Below are 21,671 nucleotides of genomic sequence, written 5' to 3'. Positions count from 1 at the left end.
CGAGATGTCCATTGCCGAGTTCGGCGAAGCCTTAAAGGCAGGCGAGCTAGCCGAGGTGGTCTTGCTGGGACCTGAGGAGGAGTTGAACTCCTCATCCGTCGTGGACGACGCGGTCCTAGAGGACACCAAGAAGGCGCTGAGCGCAAGAAGTGGATCGGCGATCCTCAAAGATCCTTCGGATTCCTTCTACCCGGTGGTGAAGGAGTATGGAGACGTTGTCTCAAAAGACCCACCGACGGGCCTGCCTCCGGATCGAGGCGTGTGTCATGAGATTGACCTGGTTCCTGGAACCAAATACTGCGTAACAAGGCAATGGCCTTTGCCGAGAGAGCAGTGTGACGTCATTGACGCATTCTTCCGTGCGAAGCCCGAGGCAGGGATGGTGCGTGAGAGTAAGTCTCCGCACTCGACACCCACGTTCTGTGTCAGAAAGCCGAACGGCAAGTGGCGCATTGTTCATGCTTTTAACAAGCTGAATGCGGCCACTATCCCGGCGCAAACGCCGATTCCTCGCAAGAATGTTCTGCAGAACAACATGGTAGGCTGTACGTTGTACAGCGCGCTCGACTTGGTCGATGGCTACTACCAATTGCTCATGAGAGCGAGCGACATTCCGCTGACAGCGGTGAGTACTCTGAGCGGTATGCTCTGGGAGTGGCTGGTGATGTCCCAGGGGCTGTCGAGCGCACCAGCAACGTTCAATCGTCTTGTGACGCAGTTGTTTAGGCCCCACCGGGCGTACGCTCAAACGTACTTTGACGATATATTCGTCCATAGTCGTGCCGAGCACGGAAAGTCAGACGTGGATAACCACATTGACCACTTGCGAGCGGTGCTCGAGTGCATGCGCACTAATAAGTTGTATGCCAACTTGGACAAGTGCGTCTTTGGCGCGGAGGAGATACCTTTCCTCGGGTGCTTCATTGGGAAGCGTGGCTTACGGGCAGATCCTGCCAAAGTCAAGGCCATCGTGGACTGGCCGGTTCCCAAGAACCAAAAAGACTTACGCAAGTGGCTAGGCTTAGTCAATTACTTGCACAAGTACAGTGCGAACTACGCGGAGATGGCTCGGCCATTATCAGATCTCCTTAAGAAGGACGCACCATGGTGCTGGAACGTCGAGCACGACGGAGCCTTTGAGGCTGTGAAGAAGAGCCTCCTCCAGGCTCCGATCCTTGCGCTACCGGACCCGGATAGTCCGTTTAGCGTCGTCTGTGACGCCTCCGATTTTGCAATCGGTTGTGCTTTACTACAAGCAGACGCCGAAGGGCGTGAACGCGTGATCGCGTTTGAGTCTCGCCAGCTCAAAGCTGCAGAGAAGAACTATCCAGTTCATGACAAAGAGCTACTTGCAATGAAGTATGCTCTAGTCAAATTCAGGGTACACCTGCTAGGCTCTAAGCCTTTTGTGATCTTTACTGATCATGCGTCGTTACGCACTGCGACACAGTCGCCTCATCTCTCTCAGAGAATGGCAAGATGGCTTTCCTTCTTTGCCGAGTATAACTTTGAGGTGAAGTACAAGCCGGGGCGGCTTAATGTAGTGGCCGATGCGCTCTCGCGCAGGCCGGACTACGAGTTAGCTCATGTCACGACAGTGACGTCGTCAGTGCCTGACTTGATACGCGGAGCGTATGCACAAGACGACATGTGCGTAGCGCTGCTAGGGGCTCTTGGGAGCCAAGAGTTTAAGGACTCTGACAAGGAATTGTCTGGGCACTTACGCGCGAGGCTGCATCGATACTCACTCGATGGCGGCCTGCTGTACTACAGCACCGACGCTGAGGATAACCCTCGTGTAGTCGTTCCTCATGATGAGGATCTAAAGTATCGCATCCTCTATGAGGTTCATGATACGCCCGTGGGCGGGCACTTAGGTCGGGAGAAGACCTATGGCTCGGTGAGCTCGATGTACTGTGGCCCAAGATGTATAAGTGAGTCGGCACCTATGTACGCACGTGTGAGACGTGTCAACGGACAAAGTCCGCGCCGAGCACCGCAGCGCCATTGGCGAGTTTGCCTGTCCCCAAGGGATGCTGGCAGTCCATGAGTATGGACTTTGTGTTTGGCCTTCCCAAGGATAACACAGGTATAGTGGTCTTTGTAGACCGATTGAGCAAGATGGCTCATTTAGCGGTAGTGCCGGACACCATTGATGGTGAAGGTACAGCTTTGCTGTTTTTAGACCGAGTCTTTCGCCAACATGGCTTGCCTGAGGCAATTGTCTCGGATCGAGACCCGCGCTTCACCGCGAAGTTCTGGACGTCCCGCTTCAGAATGCTCGGCACTCGTTTGGACATGTCCACAGCGGACCATCCGCAGACCGATGGTCAAACCTAACGCGTGAATCGCGTTGTGGAGGATACCCTCCGAAGCGTATGCGCTGAGGCGCCAGAACGCTGGAGCCAGATGCTCCCACTCGTTGAGTTCGCATTAAATAATGCAGTACACGCCTCGACAGGCTACACTCCGTTCTATGTGAACGGCTTGGTTAACCCTCGCGTCCCACTGACGCCGCCACGCAGTGGCTCAGGGCTTGATGGGGGAGGGATAGCCGAGCGGCTAGCAGATGTCAGCCCTCTTGCGGTTCGCAAGCAAGTCGATGACTTTGTCTCTTTGAGACTGAGCGTAATGCGTCAAGTACGCGACGCTATGGCTGAAAGCCAAGACACGCAGAAGGAACATGCAGATGCCAAGGGCAGAAGCAATGTTGAGAGGTTTGAGGTCGGTGACCAAGTTTTATTAAACGCTAAAAACCTAGCTACTCATGCAGTGTCTGCAGTCTTCAAGACGAAGTTAAGACCTCGGTTCATAGGACCGTTCAAGGTCGTGGCCAGGAAGGGCCTAGCGTATACGCTCAACCTTCCGAAGAAGATGCGCACGCATCCGGTCTTCTATGTCGGCTTGCTTAAGCCATACCAAGACCCTGCTCAGGTGAGCGCGGAGGCGTTGGCACCAACGGTGGCTGGGCCACGGACAGTGCAGGGCAGCAGGTGGTAGAGCCACGGGAGGCTGAACGACAGCAAGTGGTGGATCCACAGATGGCTGATCAACAGCATGTGGCAGAGCCACAGGTCGCGGAGCGAAGTGCTCGAGATGCAGGAGCAAGGCAAGCTGAACGTTCAGCCGAGCAACTGGACGCTCAAGGTCCGAGACCTGGTTGTGAGTCAACAGTGGTGGCTCTAACCTATCCACAAGGTGGATCATCTCTTCGAGATCGACCGATGGGCGGTGAACGTTCGCGTCGTGGACGCCGGCGTCGTATGGACGCAAACGCCGTTCCGGCAAGTGCTGACTCTCCCCGCGAGAGCCCAGCTGAGGCAAGGCCTCCTCGTGCTCTGCTCGATGAGCATGGTGAGCTCATTTTCACGTGGAACGTCTTGTGGCGTGGCGTAGACCGCAGGTCGTACCCAGTACTTAGTGAAGTGGAAGAGTTACCCTCACTCACAGAACTCATGGGAGTTGAGGTTATCTCAGCAAGATTGCCCTGACGTCGTTGACGCTTACGACCGAACACATCATGTGCCGAAGCGCCACCATGGCGTGCGACAGCGTCGCCAGGCGCTGAGCGCCTCCCACTAGAGTGGGGAGCGATGAGGTCAGTAGTTGAGCTCAGGCTCTGACCAGTGGCTGCAGCAGCCAGCTCGTACGTATGAACGGTGCTCGCAGCGGGAGCAGGAGGTGGGGAGACCTCGTAGTGTTAGGGACATGGTCCCGAAGGAAGCAGGTGCTTCGTGTTGTGCTGAACAAGGTTCAGGCACAAGCGTCTCGATAGACGCATAGTTGTTTTGAAACAACTTGCTCGATGAGCATGATCCAAATGTGGATGCGCTGTAACAGCGAAAGTGGTGTCCCGGACGGGGATCGAACCACTGGCCTTTGGCTTGACAGGCCGGAGCTCTACCATTGAGCTATAAGGGCGATGCCCGTACGTCAGTCCGAGAACGGACTACTCATGGTATGAGAGGGCTGCGCCCGGGTGGATTTGAACCACCGACCTGTGGCTTTCAAAGCCAGCGCTCGACCACTGAGCTGAAAGGGCGTTGCCCTTAAGCTTGTCCATTCAAGGACAACAGTTCATGGAACGAGAGGGCTGTGCCCTGGTGGGTTCGAACCACCGACCTGTGGCTTCCAAAGCCAACGCTCGACCACTGAGCTAAAAGCGGATTAGCTCTTAAGCTTGTCCAAGCGTGAACAATCGTTCATGAAACGACAGGGCTGTGCCCTGGTGGGCTCGAACCACCGACCTGTGGCTCTCAAAGCCAACGCTCAACCATTGAGCTAAAAGGGTGTTGCCCTTAACCTTGTCCAAGCGTGAACAATCGTTCATGGAACGAGAGGGCTGTGCCCTAGTGGGTTTGAACCACCGACCTATCGCTTGAGATGCGAGTGTTCAACTGCTGAGCTGTTGTCGACGACTCGAATGAGTCAAGAGCATTGCTCTAAGCGGTTTGCAGCTCTTGGAGTAGGCGCGGAGCGCGAGCGTAGGTCTGAGACCGCTTGAGAGCAAGATGCGCGCTGCGCTTGGAGCATTGGGCCGTGGGCCGACGACGAGAAGTTGGGCATCAGCGATGCGTAGGCGTTTGTGAGCTCACGGAGCTGTACAACGCTGGTGTGAGGTGTAGTAACCTCCGCCGTCTTAACAAGACGTGACCTCGCTGAGGAGAGTTTCGAGAACGGAATGTTCTCATCTTAGTGGGGAGAGTGTAACGGGGTTACATGGTGTGGAACACACAGGGGTACGAAGTACCCGGAAAGTTAACAAACTCTCAGTACATAAGTTGGAGAGTTAACAAGGTCTCTCAGTACGTTGGCCGAAAGCCACACGTTATGCATTTGATTAGGTTTAACTATGCTAGATAGTTAAACAGATACATTTACCCCTAGGCGGCTTGGCCGCAATAATAGTAAATAAAACACTTCTGGTTTTGAAGCATAAAAGTTAAGGTGTTAACTTTGAGCCCTGGTCTTGGGCTGTAAGTGTCCTTTGGATAAGGAACTTAGTATTAGTGACTCTTTGAGTCGAACGTCTTCCTCTGACGCTAAAGCTACGGCAGCCCCGCTGCAAAAAGAAATTAGTTCCACACCATTTTTTTTAGTTAAGCACTATTTATTTCCTAAAGTGTCGAAGTTGGTAGCATCAAGCAGCGCGGAAGATGCGTTGGGACGGCGATTCCTGCTCCGAAGCTGACAGCGACGACGCCTCTATATCTTCAGACGATGCAAGCGACATAGAACTAGAGCTGGAGCTGTTTCCTGCTACTGCTGGTGCCGTATCAAGCGAAGATGAAGAGATGCAGATTGAACTAATGGACGAGGGTATTGGCAACGTAAACAGAGCATCCACGCTGGCGGACGGAATTTCGGACGAGGAGATCTTGGTGCTCCTTCTCTTCTTCATCGTGACAACGGTTTTATTAAGCCAATTGGATGGAGAAGAAGTTGTCATTTGTACCGACTTCTTTCTGCGCCTGAGGGAAAAACAATCTTTGACAGCGTACCGCAGAACTGTAAGGTGCTCTTAACGATCTTTCGACGCTCTTGAGCGTCTATTGGAGCCACGTTATTATCGCAAATATGGGATTCCTGGCAAAAACACGCAGTACAACTTTGGGTACGGGCCTGCAGCACTGCTGACTTGTTACGGAAACGGATGCGGGCAAGATGGCGATGGGATCTGCGGCGCTGCTACTCAGCTCGGCATGTCAAGAACACCAGCTCTTTGCTACATCCAGAACATTGAAAAACTTCTTTACGATATGCTGGATGACGTCGTATATTTTCCTGCACCCACGGCTACCGTGGAATGGGATGCAATGGTAGAGGGGTTTGCCAAAAAGGGGGGTTCTGATGTTGCGTGCATTTTCGACGGTACTCTCGTACGTACCCGAAGGCCCAACGAGCAATTGGTAAGCTGATCTCCTCTCTTTTGCTGCAATGACTAATACTATCAAAAAATTCCCTACCTACAGGGTTTCTACGACAAAAGCGGAAAGCCCTCCTACAATTGTCTAGCTACCATTGATCATCGCAACAAGTTTCGATATATTGGGGTCTTCAGTGGCAGTAACTCCGATCGATCCATGTGGAATCAATCCAAGATCCTTGGTGCTCGTGCCCGTCATTTGTGTCCGCTGGGAATCAACTGGCTGGGTGGTGCTGGGTTTAAGATTTGGCCATTTTTGATAGTTCCTTATGATGAACGGCGTGGTAGGCACTTGACACGAAAGCAACGGTGGTCAGAAGCGTTTTACAAGGCGAGTAATGTGTAATTCTAACAATTGTTACGATGCTTGATGTTTTCCAGCTACAACTATCATTTATCATCAGCTCGTATATTAGTTGAATATGTGTTTGGCAAGATCAAAGCTCGCTTTAAAGTTTTACATGTGGCTACTGATCGTCGCTCCCACTCAGCCAATGCTCGCATGATTTGTGCGGCCGTTGTGTTGCATAACTTGCTGATTGATATTGGTGACAAGGAGGAATTTGAAGTGGTGAGAAACGATCAAGAACGTAAGCATGCGAGAGAGGTGATAAATGCATACAACCATCACTGGGATAGAACGCAAGATGAGATTGAATTAGCGTAAAGCAAACGTGATTCGTACGCTAGCTTCTTCTACCACTATGACAATAGCAATGAGTAAAACAATCGCTCGTCGACCACTTATGGCCGCAAAACATCTTGCTTCAGTCTTGAGCGTTCTTTTTGATATGCTTCATCAACTCCTTGAATAAATCCGCGGTTGTTTTGTTAAGTCCTTCAATACTTTGGCGAATGGCTTCAGTTGTGGCTTGCTGCTGGACGTTCGACGACCCAACCGGGGCGACTAGCTTATCCACGAGTCGGTCACGCCATCTTTCGCTTGGCCAGTTTGTCGAGCAGTGAATATGCCCTCCACAGCACCAAAAGCATCACGCAGTGTTTCATTGAGGACATCAACAGGGCGTTTCTGCTCTTGTTTGCCTCGTTGCTTTTGTTGCTTCTGTCGCTGATTTGCTTTTGCGGTGGTTTTGGCTTTCGTTTGGGCTTCACATGATGAGTCAGAACACGCTTCATCAGACAGGTTATCGTGATTACTGCGTGCATCGCCGTCTTCTTCGCCACCGCTCGCTTCACTTGTATTTTTACCGGACTCTGTAATTGCCTCGCCAGTTAGCCCAGGGCTACAAGAAAAAACATCGCACAACAGTGGCCACAGAGCGCAAAGTTCATTGCCAAGCTCGCGGCGATACTTGCCGTTGACGCTCATAGGATCGCAAACCAGTTTCGTGTAGGATGGAGCACCGTCGTCGCCGTCGTCTGGCGAAAGTTCCGTTGCGTCGGCCAGAAAATCGGTCGGCAGTTCAGGATATTATCGTTTCCCACTTTCGTCATCACTTGTAACAGCAGCTTCATTTTCATTGCCGGTTCCAAGCATGCGAGTGCGTTTTGCCATGTACGCCTTTTGGATGGCGTTCAGTTTGTTCTTGAACTGGTTGACAGTCACGGTACGAGCTGGATCTTTTCCTCATGTCTGCTGGATCAATGCACGCTGAAGAAATATGTTGACTGTATCCTCCCATATATCGCGCATCTTCTTAGTGTCAACGGTCTTTTTGGCAAATTGCTTGAGAGCGATAGGGTTCTTGAAGCGGGTTTCAAGAGCTAAGAAGGTCAATGTAATCGTCCAGCGCATGCTCTTAGCTTCTCCTGGCTCTAGAACAGTGCGAGTCGTCGCACGTTGGACCTTTTGACGCTTCTTCGTCTGTAGCTTTGTTGTCAATGTGCTGGCTGCCTTTGCTAACTTTGTCTTAGCCTCACTAGCTGCAAACGTTGCAGTCTTCCCGGTCTGAACACTTGACGCAATGGCTACAGCAGACTCCAAGTTGGTGGTGCATCCAAGCGCGAGTTCATGACAATGTGTCTTCTTTTTCGGTGGTCCAGAAGATACCAGCAACTCGCTACTTCTTGTGCGTGAATCTGCGTAGTACACTGAAGCAATTGGAGCAGTAGTAGCAAATGGAGAGTTTGAGGGTGAACCAGCGACGGTGAGTACTTGACCGTCTTCGTCGATGATCGAGGCAAGACGAGGCGGCGTTGCATCGCTAGCTGCAGAAGCTACTACGGCTGGAGTTGTTTTCCTTGTTGCGGGTCTCATATTGTGAAGTGAAAGGAAACCATGTGAAGTGAAAGGAAACAAACTCATACAGGCCTTAATTGATATGCTGTTTATGAGGTTCAACCAAGACACAGCTGACTGGTACTTGGACATCCAGACTGTTTCTTTTCACTTCATTATTTTGGCTGGCAAAAACTAAGGTGACAAAAAAACAAGTTGGTTTTTTCTTGGACATCGCTCTGACCGGAGGCGCGCGTCGTTGCAAAGTTAATGTCTGCTGTTCAATTAACGGGTCACTTTCATTGATGTTCCAAAATTTACCATCAATTATTTAGGAATCCCAGTTAGCCTTAGCTAGAGTAAATACGCCTACTCATTCGTTTTGCATCTGCCACGTCATCGGGTGAGCCTATCGATAGACACTACTTTGTCTCGGGCAGTCGTCATAATATCGTAGTTTGCGACGGTGCAATGTTTTGTCAGCTCTGCGCGCGAGGTATTTTTAGAGCATGCAGCATTTGCCGATGGTCGACACAAACCCAATACTGTGCCGCCAAATGGTTCCGCCGGGATCTTCATGGTATTACCGTAATTCTTATGTGATTGGCGACAGTCAAATTCTTGAGATGGTCCAGCCTTTCTGCCAGCATAAACGATACCTGCATAGAAAAACTTTTTTACATGCTTAAAATTATATTGGTCGCCAAGCACATAAAGCGCGACGACACGAAATTTAAATCAATTTGATTGGCTGCTGGATTTGTCGCTAATGACCGAGCGTCGCCATTCACATAAGGAATACGGTATTGAAGGGCCTTTCTCTGCATTTAAAGCTCGTATGGTAGACCGCACGCCAATGATGTGCCTACCGACTTACTTGTGTACCTCCAGTTTATTGCAAAGTTTCGGGTTTACGGAGCCACGTTAGATGATTCTGATATGCATGAAGTGCTGTAGGTATACTGTCACATTGTACAAAGGTTTGGGTACTAATTATATAGTAGCGCGTGCGCATTAGATGCAGTGATATCGCTGCAACCTATCGACGTGCTATTTGATGTGCCCATGAATAGTAATCTGGTAAGCTCGCCATTGCGAATAGACGCATCGATCTCGCGATAGCCGAAAACTATGCATGGAGTTATTATCCCTTTCTCGGTAGTATTGCATTGTTAAGCTAGCTTACTGTGCTTTCGCCGGCGATGTATTAGTCTATATCGCCAAGCGATTGGATAACCGGATACACCATAGTCATCTAGAGGCAAGCTGATAAAGGGCTGGTCAGCAGCTGTCAACGCGACAGCTACGCGCAAGCTGATAGCTATCCGTGGACCGACCACGCACTTATCTCTATCACTATGACTAATGTAGTATGGTACAGGGCTCCGTAGGAATCCAACTCTTTTATTTTTCTTTTTTGAAACAAAACATACCTTGTTTTCAGCAATAACAGTGCATTTGAGCACTACCATGTAGGTACCCAGCGGGATTGTACACATCACGCGCGGTGCCCGTGTGCGGTAAAACGGAGTGGCCGCGTTTGTATATAAATTTACTAAAACCACGTACCATAGGTACTATAAAATAGAAAGTGGTGGATGGAAAATAACTACGCAAAACGTTTACACAAGGGTGTACTTATTGTGCCCGATTTGTAGTACATACGACAGTTTTTGAGCGGTAAACGGTAAATTATTTAAAGTCGTGCAGGTGCACATGTCTGTTTCATCCAACCGGTGCGTTTCGTGCTCGACGGAAATGTCGACCTCACGTCCAATCGCGAAGCAGAAGACGGTCCGATCGTGCGATCGATCCAGTCAGTGTCGCAGGTCGGCACATATCGCCCAATCAGAGCGCGAGCTAATTGTCGCAATTTCAGTCGGTAGCCTTGATAGTAGAAATTTTGTAGCATAGAGTCTATTGGTGTGTGGTGGCCGCTGTCGGCGTGGTCAGTATCGTCACTGAAGGAACGACTTTGCGAATTTCGTCACACTTGCCGATCCGGAGTGGCTGCTTAAATCGCCCAGAGAGTAGAGAAATGGTCGTGATGGACCCGAACGCACACAAATAGATCGTTTACACGTCCAACCAAGCGCATTCGAAACCGATGCCACTTCCTCAGCTGCCCCCAGAACTTAATCGGACGTTGGCTAGATATACTGGAAATGATACCTTACTCACACCGTGTTATCTAACAGCACTCTATATTTCATGTTAGCTCACGCCACTAGGAGCTTAGTTTTGAGCTAGTGCACACCGAGTTTCGATATCAAGTGTGCGTGGGTGAACAGCCCGTTGGTGTCCTTCAACTTAGCTGCTAGCTACTATTTTACACAGCTTAGACTTAGTGTTTCCCTTAAAGACGCAGGACAACGTCAACGGGCATGGAGGCGGCATGTTCAAGTCACGCACGGCCATGTGACAAGAAACCCAACTGTTTTCACTTTTGAGATTCGTAGGCCCAAGACATCGCTCAGGCCAGGCCGTCTCGACTGACAACAATAGGAATGGCCGGAGGCGAAGGACCTACGACTGCTTGAACATGTGGTGGCCGTTTCGGAATTATGGTGATGGTTCAAGTGGCGGTTGACATGCGAGGCGATCCACAACGGATCCTAGCTCGTCAAGCAATCTAATTCAGGATTGCCTGATAAGGAATAGGCTCGAAATGAATACGGAAATACACAACAGAATTACCACTCAAGTGCACAAGCAATGTCAGGCTTCTAGGTAGGTGTCTGGTCAAGCGTCCGTGTGTATCATGCCTGTCGGTGTACTTGAAGGTTACTAGCGAGAATTAATTCGGCAAGGTCAAAAGCCTTTGTGCGATGGGTCGATTATACATCAGACGATCTACGGGATGCTTTATCTTGCCTATTTGCACGACTGAAAGTGCGTGTTGCCTCTCATACATTCTTCCAACCGATTGCTGAGCACCCAATGCCCTTGTGGAAGGTTTACCCGTACCCGGCACCCTTTCGCAGTTGGGACCACGAGGATTAAAAACACCTGCTAGCTTTGCTCGTGCTAGTTGGGTGCTATCACATTAATTGGTTGACCAATATAAGCGATTAGCAAGGTCCACTCTATCCTGGTGCTAAGGGCAGCCCTGGGGTTTCAAAACCGCCTGGGCGACCGTTTGTGTATCCGGTAGACGTACCGTTGTGGGAACTACCTATCTACACTAGTAGGTGGACTTCACAGGGTATTGCCAGCATCAACATAGGACCTGCGACCAGGGAAGAGATTGTGCCTTTTGTAAACGGTTTGTTTGACATTCAAGTTAGCAAGCAACATCCAAGAGCAGAAGCGATAAAAGAAAACTCGAAAATAGGGCGAAATGATCGACGACGGTACCAGATACGCCTGACAAGTCTACCAGATTGGGCAACGGGGATCTAAGCTCGGACTCCACGGCTGCAAACATTGCGATTGCCAGCGAACCCTTCTTAAGGTTCGAAGCTGAGGTGGATGACGGTCCTGACGTCCACGACGATGAAGATTACGAAGACAAGACGCCGATTCTAGAGCCAGGCACTATATTTGCGTAGTTGACTACACTTTCATTAGGGTTTAGCGGAGAGCGCATGCTGGTGTCGAGGAACATTGCAGCGGACCTAAACGCGTTACGGGATCAAACCGGACTACGACGACTTTGAAATGAGACCGGGTTTTCTTAATCCTCGGTGGCGAGCGGAATGCGTTCAGATTTTTCCTAATGCATCTCACGCATTTATCAACAGATCCACCTCAGCCACCAAGTACGTGTTCGATCGTGGAGGCGCGGATGCAGAACAAAAATTGGACGCAGCTATTTAAGCCAAAGCCAAAGAGACAGAGCGACAGCCCGGCCGTCGCCACTAAACTTCAGTAACCTGTCAACTCAGGTTTGACAAGCCAAGTCTCGGAGAGCTCAAATTGGTTACTGATGTCACCGGGGTATGAGAACGAGACGCACCCGTCGGCGATGTATTTCCAATGTTGGTGACCACATAAATCCGGGATTGTTTTGCATAAGTGGAATAAGAAACACTAAAATTCTTTCAGAGCAATTATAATTAACGCGGGGAAGCAGACTTTGAATTTGTTTAAGGTTCCACCTCCGCAGACACCAAAGAGGCTCCCTCATACACTGCAAACTAAAGAATGCTGGCCGTGCAGCCTTTGGCACTACCGAGCTGTCACCGGTCTTTCAAGACTCGCACATGATGACACCACGTTCGGAGAAACCTACGCGACGTATGAACGCTACTACGGGGGTTCGCGAGGTCATTGAGAAGGTGTCCGAGCTTTAGGACAGCGCGGTGGACGACATCGAGCAACTACCGTCGATTCATTGTTAAATAGTGGCGAATACTTGCTGGTCTCTGTTTACGACGGTGAGGATCCTTAATCTGGGTTAGTGCGTCCGATGAGGGCGCTTGCCGAGCGGAACGACATCGATGCTACTCCGATGATTGGAGTGCAGCCACAGCGGTCATTGAGTCGCATCAAACCATTCTCGGCCTCACGAAATAAGAGCAAAACCGCAATGCAGTGGCGTCGCATGTTTGTGTACTAGATGACGGTTACATCATACAGAAGCCGACAAGTGGTGCATGCCACTCGTGCTTAACCTGAGCAACGGAGCCATTCACCGGTTATGTCCACTTCCAAAAAATACAAATCGCAAGTGGAAGCCGCTGAGCCAGGCGTTAGCTTACTATTATTACTCAAAGTTTACCCAGTCAATACTGTCTCGTTTTTGCTCGGCTCAGCGCGACCGCAACGATAATCTTTGTGCCAACCTGAATCGGCTGAATATTTACCGTAAGCCACGATCTCAGTGCAACAGCTGTAAAACGTTCCACTGCTACATAAAATGCAAACGAACGTCGCACTTTTTACGTGGTAAAATATTTCTGTCGATCAAATGTAAAAAAGCGAAGATTTAAAAATGACTAGTTTTTCTTACAAGCCTGGGTTCTAAGGTGGGGTGTCGTCTCTTTATTTATTTTAATCGCACTTTCGCTTTTCCCGATTCGGTGGATGTTACACTGTTGCATTGAGGCCGCGAGTCGCACTAAGACGGTGCTTACGATACGCTCGCCTTCAGCCTGAGAACAGCAGACGTGACACAAAAGAGCACGTCCAGAAATTCCTAGTCACATGTGGTGATGACGCGATAACGGAAAGGCTCTATCATACTGGGTGACTGATATCCATCCACATTGAGGAGAACACAAAGGACATTCTAATAAGCAAGGAGAGCATGGCAAATCATGATGGGGCTTCCCGCCGCTTACGCGTCCGTGATTTGCGTCGTGACGTGTCTGACCGACATCGTGACAGCTACCACAACCGGTCACGAGTTACGCTTGCCAAAATCCTGGCTAGATGTTCTGTTGGAAATTTAGCGTTTCGTGAATTTACCAATGGCGGTACCGAGCTTCTAGATGTAGTACGCCGCGGTGGCGACGATGACCAAGATGTGCATAATGACTATCTGTATGATGAAGCCGGAAATGGTGGTTCGCATGGTGGCAAGGACCAGTACATCGCTGCTGCCAGCGTGAGTGAGCGTCGTGCTGCAGCTGAAGACACGAACCCCAGTTTGGACAGCTGCCAACCACGTAGAAACACCTCTGCTCGCGACCGAGGATTCGCTTAAAATCGCTAAGTAGGCGACCGAGGTTTCAGTCCAGCCTCACGAGGGAGACGCGATTTCAATCGCATCTCACTACGGACGCCGTATTGATGGAATAAGCCACTTAGCTCACTACTGAAACAAGCGGTGCAAGCTAGGTAAGTTAGTGCATGGCGCTTAACAGTGCAAACGTTTTCGCAACTTCCAAGACCTGACTAGCCTCCTGCGCATGAAGTTCATGAAAGGAAAAAAAAACTTCTATAACTCAAGGTCGGCGCTCAAAAACACCATTTAAACCAGGTAGATCGTCAACTACAATTGGATAGGTGCCTATCCGGTTCCCACTGTTAGCCGAACATTCATTGGAAGTGTTTCTTTTTATGGGGCTACAAAACTTTCTCGGTGATTATGTAGCAAATGTGAGCGCGACGGTATGTGAACAAAAGAGGCTTGTGTTCATTGATGGAGGATTGGAAGATATTTCGGAGTGTGCTGAAACTGATGTAGGGACTACCGCGGATGCGTTTGGCGTGATTTCGAGTGCGGTGCTGACAAGGCAAGGGTCATTCCAAGACGATGAGGGTGAACACTAGTGTGGGACAGAAGTAGTGGTCGTTCGCTCCACCGGAGAATAAGAAGGAGAACGAGGGCGCAGGGAGCCGTAAATGAAAAGCTTACGAGGATCCTCCTCGACATCGCAGCGAAAACTAGTGTAATCAACAACACCTTCGCTTAAAAGCTACAGCTTTGTGATGTACCCGATCACGGACGTCGCATCGACATACAAGTACTACCTCTGGTCCGAAATGATGAATAGTATATATGAAACATTAAAGGTTCAAAGCAACTAGTTTTGTAATGTTAGATTGATCAGATCATCTTTAACAGGTATTAGATATTCTTAGACTCAAAGAAGATGAGACTTGGACGGTCAGCTGTCTTGGCTCTGTCGCACAAGCTTCTTTCGCATTCTAGTACTTGAGGAAGAAGCCCTCTCCCCCACAGCTTGTCTTTTCCTAGGTGTGGCAAGGTATATTGATTCCCACTATGTTGTTGAAGCACGCATATCATACAGCTCTGCAAAGTCAGAAATATGCTGTTCAGTGTGTCGGCACTCATGTCTTCGTACGCATCTTGAACAGCCTTGACGAGATTGGCGATTCCATGGATGGGCATGAGGTTTTGGATGCTTTGGATTGCACTGAAGAGACCAAGGTTCAGCACATTGAGGTCCGGTGCGTTGGCAGGCTGGCACAGCAGACGGATGCACCACCCACCTTCACATCCTGCAGCAACAATGTCAGGGTCTAGGGGAGACACCTGGGGCTTAGCGTTATCTTATTGGATGAGGATAGGACGCCGTAAGGTCTCCACATAGCCAATGCTTCTTGATAGGAGGAATAACCAATCGAATAAGAAAGTCCTTGTAAACAGCTCGATTCACCACTTTCAATATTGCGTGTGCACGCAGTTCCTTTGGGGCGGTTACAGTTGCTTCTCTGGGCGATGTACGCCTCCGTCAGTAGCCACAGTCCCAGCTTTCCATTCCAACGGCATTTACGATGCGGGTCATATCTACGTACATAACGTTTAAAGGATAATTTGTTTGTGTACCATACAAAATATAACGGGTTTACCTCAGTCGGGCTACGGCTGCCAGGATCCTGGTCTCGGAATGAACCTCTTGCTCTTTCGGGTGCGGTGTGGCGGGTTTTCTCCAGAAAACAGTAAGTTGCTTCGCTTACCCTTGTCCTCATAGAACCATTTTTCATCTTCGTCAACCACGTCGTCCAGCGGCTCGAACTCGAGCGTGTCGTCGCTGATAAAGGTGAGCACATGCTCCATCCTTTCCAGCTTGTTTTTTGGTGACAATGTTGGCCGGATGCGCGCCGCCTTCATCACCAGCTCTCCCACCGCGACAAGCGAGCGTATGATGCGTCGCGAAACGCCAGCCCGACAGCTCGACGTTCAACCAAGCGATCTTCTATTGGAGGTTATTACAGTCGCGCGATGCATTTCGACCTGTCCTTCCTTTTTCTACCCAGGTTTTCCTTGATGCAGCTTTGCCAAACCCCTTCTTCTACCCATGCGGTGACGCTGATGCAATAGAGGGACCATATTTTGCCGATAGTGGACGGACTGCGAGAGAGGGCCGCCTTTGCTCCATGAGGTAGATCTCCGTCAATACTGAGTAAAAGGAGATCGTCGATGATGCAACGGTGTTGGCAATCGGTCAGGTTGGTCATAGAAAAGACGGGGGACACTGATATTAATAGAGCTTAGTGCTAGCTGAGCGGGTACTTGGCAAATGAGGAAGAGGGTGGCCGGTTATTCAAATAATTGTAGCTCGGCCCCCTGTAGGCTTTCAGCGCCAAACAAACCACCAGCCAATAGCTGACGAATACGCGCTCCTGTTAGACAAATTAGATTTTGATAACAGCTACTGTAATTCTTTTTTTAATTACATTTTAAAGTACGACAGCGCTGAAGAAGCGGATAAGGTAGGATGGCGCCGTACGTTTTGGGTTATGATGTTGACTGACGAAATGTGGTTCTGCCGGTGTTTTTGTGGGTTGAATGGATGAGTAAGCAGCAGATGAGGGGCAAAGGAAGCTTAGTGTGCTGTTTCCAGTTGAACTTTGCTGTTTTCCCCTCGACACCTTGCTGCTGGACCATGTAAGATTAGTGTGCTGTTATACAGCGTGATCCTTGTTGTGTTATGTCGTGGGTAGCAAGGTATTACGAAGGCTTGGTGGCATGGTAATATATGCAATTGATTTTGTGCTTCTCAGCTCTACATGTCTGTGCTAAGCATCTGCATACCTGCGGAGACGGCGAAGTGGCCGACGACGTGAACTTGGTGCTTCAGCGGAAGAGCGACGGCGCTCGCGGGTGTGACCAGCTTCGTCTTCTATGGAGGCTCGACGAACCTGATCTCTGCGACGGCGGTTGAAGGCCGCGACCATTCTAGGAGGAAGGTTGGCCGCAGGCTCCTCGGTTGCTTCCCAGTCAGCTACATACACGCGCCGCCCATCCCTGATGTAGGAGTTGGAGATGCTGCGAGCATAGTAGTTCCCAGCTGCCAAGGCCTCGGTCGGCTCCGTCTTTTCGTCGCTACTGCTGCTATCGCCATCCCCAAGAGCTTGACGCGGCGTCAACTTCACCTCGGCTACGCGCGGCGGTGGGATCCAGATAACGTCGCTGTTGCTGTGGTCGCTGTCGGCGGTGTCATTATTCGAGAATGTCGGCTCTTTTTGCTCGGCTGCTGAGCCTGCGTCTAAGTGCTTTTTCTTGCGTCCATTTTTGCTCCCATCGGCGCTGCTTTCTCCTCACCTGCGTCACTCGACTCGCGCGGTAAGCCTGGCCATGCTCTGACGTGGCTGCCTTCGATGCGGCGCCTTCCACCTTGGAGAAGGGCGGTGAACGCTTCGGACAGTAGACTAGCGAGCTCACTGGAGTTTGATTCAGCTTGGGGAAGCTTGAGTCTCAGTAGTCGAATGGCTTTGTCCGAAAATTTTACACGAGGGTAATGTCGCTTAATAAAAGCTCTAACTGCTCCTATAAAACGTCTACGACTAAGTGATCGCATCTTTTAGCTGCAAATTTGACAGTGAAGAAACTTTAAAAACAGCGATCCAGTAACTGAGTGCCCAATTTTAGCTCGGTCACTTTTTCAAAAAATTAGAATGAAGTCAAACGTTTCACACATTTCAATAACAAAATTATTCTCAAAAGCTGTATTCTATTTGCGGTTAAACAGCTCATGCGTTTTAGCCGGGACTGGATCAGTTATACCACCGATTGCAATACGAGCATGGAAAGTATTAACATGTGCATCAAGCTTACCTTCACGGTAAAATTTGCTTAGTTGCTTCAGTACGCTCAAGCCATTATTCTGCTTAGTACCGCTTTCCTCGAAAGAATTGTAAAACCCTTCTTCGGCCTCCAAGCCAACACGTTGAACTGGGTCGCAGTAATCCGGAGAGAATTCATCGAGCACAAAGCCGTTAGGCAGGAATAGCTTCATGTAGTTTACGGTGTGCTTGTAGGCCGACTTCTTTTAGACGGTCGATACATACATTCCACAGGAACGGGGTCTTCGCATACCATTAAGCCAAATAGCAGAAAGGTTCTTCAGTAACGCCTTGCTTCCACACCCTTTTGAATTGGTGAGATCGACTTCTGGTGACGACTGACCTGTTGTGGGATCACAATCCTGCTGAGAGCGACCCGCTTGCGTTTCAAGCGCTGTGACCCTTTCGGATAGAGCTCTGTTCATCGCCACCAACCCTTCGATTATGTGGTTTGGGTGGTTTATGAGTTTGTTCTCGCTTGTCAATTTCTCGGCATCTCAACTGGATTCTTCAAGCTCTTTGCGCGACACCTCGCTTTGAAGTTCGGAGCTCCAAGCCACTACTTGTGGTTTGGTGAACCCAAGTGTCATCAAACATTGCCGCGACCTAGTTGCGTACAGGCACATAGGATAACGCTCCGAGGCCTCTGGAAAATACTGGCTCAATGAAGCCGTAAGCAATTCAGCGTCGCGGCCGTTGAGGTTTTTGTCGGGGTCTTCAGTGTGTATGCTGGATTGAAAAGGCGGGTGTCTTATCTCCAGCGCTCTTTGTCTGCTTGCAGAAGCAAACCATCACAACGTCGGAGCTGGAGGCTTCTTGCTTGAATCGCAACCGCTGAGTACGCGAGCTACCGTTTGATCTTCGCTTGTCGTGTTGAACACGTACGCAAACGCCTTTTTCGCTGCTGTTATATTCCATGAGTCCCGATCAAAACTTCACTGAGCACTAAGAAGTGGGTCACTGTTTGCATGCTGCGCTCCGCCGCGTCGGAGCGAATGAGAAGTCAAATTTGCCGTAGGCTTTGCTTTAGCCTAGGCAAGGGAAGCAGACTTGACAATGCGGTTCGCGTACGCGTGGATGTTCATATTATCTTCAAATAGCTTCCGCTTCTTTTGAGGGGCTCAGTTGAGCTGTCGAGCTCACCACATACATCCAGAGCTTCAGCCAGGGGGATGTCGGTAGGCGGGTTCAAGGTTTGGTCGAAGGTAGCTGCGAGATGAGGGTGCTCAAGCAGCTGCGCACAAGGGGCCTCTTGCATTACCAACTCCATAGCAATAGACACGTAATGAAGCTTTCTCTGTCCGGAATGAGTGAAATCCCCTGTTCTTCAGTTGTCTTCACACGAATAAATCTCATAAACACCATTCCATCAGCACTAACTGACAAATTTCCCTTGAACACGAAGCCTAGATCCGACGCACGGCCAAACGCATACCACATTAGCGCGAGTAGTGCTGCGTCTTGATAGGCTTTGGAGCTGGTCGCATCATTGTAAACATCCATGAGAATTCGTAGGTTATCCTTCGTGCAAGCCGGTGCTTTCTTTCTCATCCCCCCCCCATCAACACGCTTGAGGCAGTGCCGTTCAAGGGTTGACCCGCTTTTTCTCGATTGTAGCTTCGTGCTTCGGGTACGTGTCAAGAAGCCAGCTCTTCACATGGCGGTAGTAGCTCATGACTGAGTTCCTTGCAAGCGGCTTGCCTTCGGTCCTCCAAAAATGCTAGGTGGACGCCGACACGGTCTAGCAGCTGTAGGAAGACGGCACCACTTGCATCCGCGACCAGAGATGCCGCAACGAAGTCCATGGAGACGCCTTCGTCCGCAATGAAGCGACTGAAGGTGTTGACTGCCGTTTGGCGAGCGCGCTGAGAGTTTAAAGGAGCGAGGTCTTCCCGACTCATAATGAATTGGAGTGTTTTGTCGGCGAAAAAGCAAAAACACGAATGATGTGCGCCCAATTGTGGCTTGTATTGACTCTCAACATGTCCCCCCCCCTTGCCTACATTATACGTCGGCATGGCGTCGGTGTCATTTTACCCTACCCTAGTGAGTCTTATTGGCTGATATATTTTAAATACTGATTTCATTGGTCAAAACCCGTCGTGTCAGTCATACTGCCAAAACTTTATTCAAGTTAAAAACTGGTGATGATATTCATCCATATCAATTCAATAAGTATGGATAATTTGGAAACAGTGCTATAATTAAGCTGCAATAATCGAGCAAAATTATCGGTTGCTACATCATTTCGATGAGTCACTTTAAAAAAATATTCTGACAAGATGCTCTTGTTGAGAATGATCACCTCATATCATGAAGGTGATGCGTCGTCCTCTATATTAGTATTGTAGGCCCAGCCTCTGCCTTGAATATCGGGCCAGCATACTCACGGGGATCATGGCTGGTGCAAGAGTACACGGTAGGGCAAGACGTAGCTAGATATTGGTCCAATATGTTTTGGAAGTGCTCATATTGGAATTTTTACTACGGCAAAACTTTGCCACCAATACAATACATAATTGTATTGTCCGACCTCTGACGAGAACTTTGATAAGACAGACCCCCCCCCCTCCTCCCCGGTAGTAATCCCTGGCTCTGGAATACACGCTCGATATGAATACATATTCGCCCCCCCCCCTTAATCCATTTCTCCTGCCGCCCCTCAGTTGTCAAAAAGACAACAGGTTTAGGCAGTTATTTCTAATTGGATGAGCAATGAGAAATTCCTAATTGAAGCGGATGGCGGGAACCCTGGTTACCATCGTGCCCCGGCAGCTGGGAAAACTACCGGTAGTATGCAGGTATATTATGTAAGCAACATGCATGTACATGTATTATCAAATGGTTAGCTCGACGGCCTCTGGGCCAAGTTGAAAAAGTGCAGGATCGAAGGCTGCTTCGATTTCAACGTGTTTTCTTCTTCTTGGGGCGCCCTGGTTTTCGCTTCTCATTTGATGGAGCTGGTACGTCTGTATCGCTGATTGTGGAGTCGAGCTGTGGAGCGTTTTACGATTGGCTTTGGTACAGCTGGGTAGTAGGCCAAGAACCCCTGCGGTATCGAAAAATACTTTGCTGCTAACGATTTCAACTTTTTCTCTGACAACTCTTTAGCTTGACAGCGCGGTAGCCGGACGCTGTGAATGGAAGCTTCCCAAATAGTGCGAACATGAGTTCCAAAGAGCTTGGTGATAAAAGCGTTTTGTGTCTCATCGAGACTGTTCGGATTAATCATTGCATAGGTGCAGGCCTCACTATCCGGCGCGTTAACTGTTTTGCACGCAGTACAAACTCTTTGATCTATCTCATAAAAAAATAGCTCGAGGTGTAACCTGATGGAGGAGAAATAAAGTATTTGCTGAGTAATGTGCCCCATTGTTCGAAAAAAGGTGGTCTGGTTTGTTGTGGTCGAGAAATATCCATTAACACTTTTTACCTTGTTCACTTCTTCCACGAGAAGCAGTATGCATATAAGCGCATTTTGCGTGTAGCACGCCTACACCATGCCATGACGCGGTCGGCAATGTTGTGAGAGTGACCAGGTAACAAGAAACACAACAACACTTTCTTGCACGGGAACACCACGGAAAGCATCGCGAAAAACTTCATGACCACCTTGGATTTGTTCTGTCCTACGCAATTGTCAAGAAGACTCAAACTTATCTCGGCAGGTGGCACACCATTGCGGGCATCATTTCGTAAGGGGGATAAGTGATATAGCAGTCTTAGGCTGCAAAGGGCATCGGCTCCCTTACCCTGGGCGCGTTCGTCGTAGAAGTAAACGTTGTTTCGCTTGTTTGTAATATCGGCTACAACAAAATTCTGGATGATCAGGTTGCTGTTAAAATAAATCGATGACGGACGTGAATGGCCATAATGCGGCATCGATATTTCCCACCAAAATCCTCCGCTTGTATGTGAACACGGATCACATTGTGCTCGCCATCATTTTCACTATTCGGTTCAACAATGGTGTCAATGTCGTATGTGTCAGAAATAATGTCATCTGGTAGTTGTTGGTCCGGTGCATACAAGGCCGTGTAAGATTTAATAAATTATGACACAAACCTACGCTGAGCAATGGCCTCA

The 21,671-nt window shown here is 49.5% G+C and overlaps 3 protein-coding genes across 3 annotated transcripts; 1 reads left to right on the top strand and 2 right to left on the bottom strand.

The window, feature by feature from the left end:
- Positions 1–5,759: 5,759 nt before the first annotated feature.
- PITG_17269 (uncharacterized protein) lies at positions 5,760–6,593 on the top strand (the record flags this gene model as incomplete). The annotated part of the gene is made up of 5 exons (XM_002896736.1): positions 5,760–5,819; positions 5,904–5,909; positions 5,973–6,163; positions 6,215–6,238; positions 6,308–6,593. 5 exons carry the CDS (start codon positions 5,760–5,762, stop codon positions 6,591–6,593), a joined length of 567 nt encoding a protein of 188 aa, XP_002896782.1.
- Positions 6,594–16,096: 9,503 nt separating this feature from the next.
- Positions 16,097–17,758, bottom strand: PITG_17268 (uncharacterized protein; the record flags this gene model as incomplete). The annotated part of the gene is made up of 4 exons (XM_002896735.1): positions 16,097–16,142; positions 16,555–16,993; positions 17,065–17,289; positions 17,578–17,758. The coding sequence occupies 4 exons, from the start codon at positions 17,756–17,758 to the stop codon at positions 16,097–16,099; spliced, it is 891 nt and encodes a 296-aa protein (XP_002896781.1).
- Positions 17,759–21,004: 3,246 nt separating this feature from the next.
- Positions 21,005–21,467, bottom strand: PITG_17266 (uncharacterized protein; the record flags this gene model as incomplete). Its single annotated transcript, XM_002896734.1, has 2 exons — positions 21,005–21,018; positions 21,077–21,467. 2 exons carry the CDS (start codon positions 21,465–21,467, stop codon positions 21,005–21,007), a joined length of 405 nt encoding a protein of 134 aa, XP_002896780.1.
- Positions 21,468–21,671: the final 204 nt, after the last annotated feature.

The sequence above is a fragment of the Phytophthora infestans genome, genomic scaffold (assembly GCF_000142945.1).
Source record: "Phytophthora infestans T30-4 supercont1.53 genomic scaffold, whole genome shotgun sequence".
NCBI lineage: Eukaryota > Oomycota > Peronosporomycetes > Peronosporales > Peronosporaceae > Phytophthora > Phytophthora infestans.
This window is presented reverse-complemented; position numbering and strand designations above follow the sequence as displayed.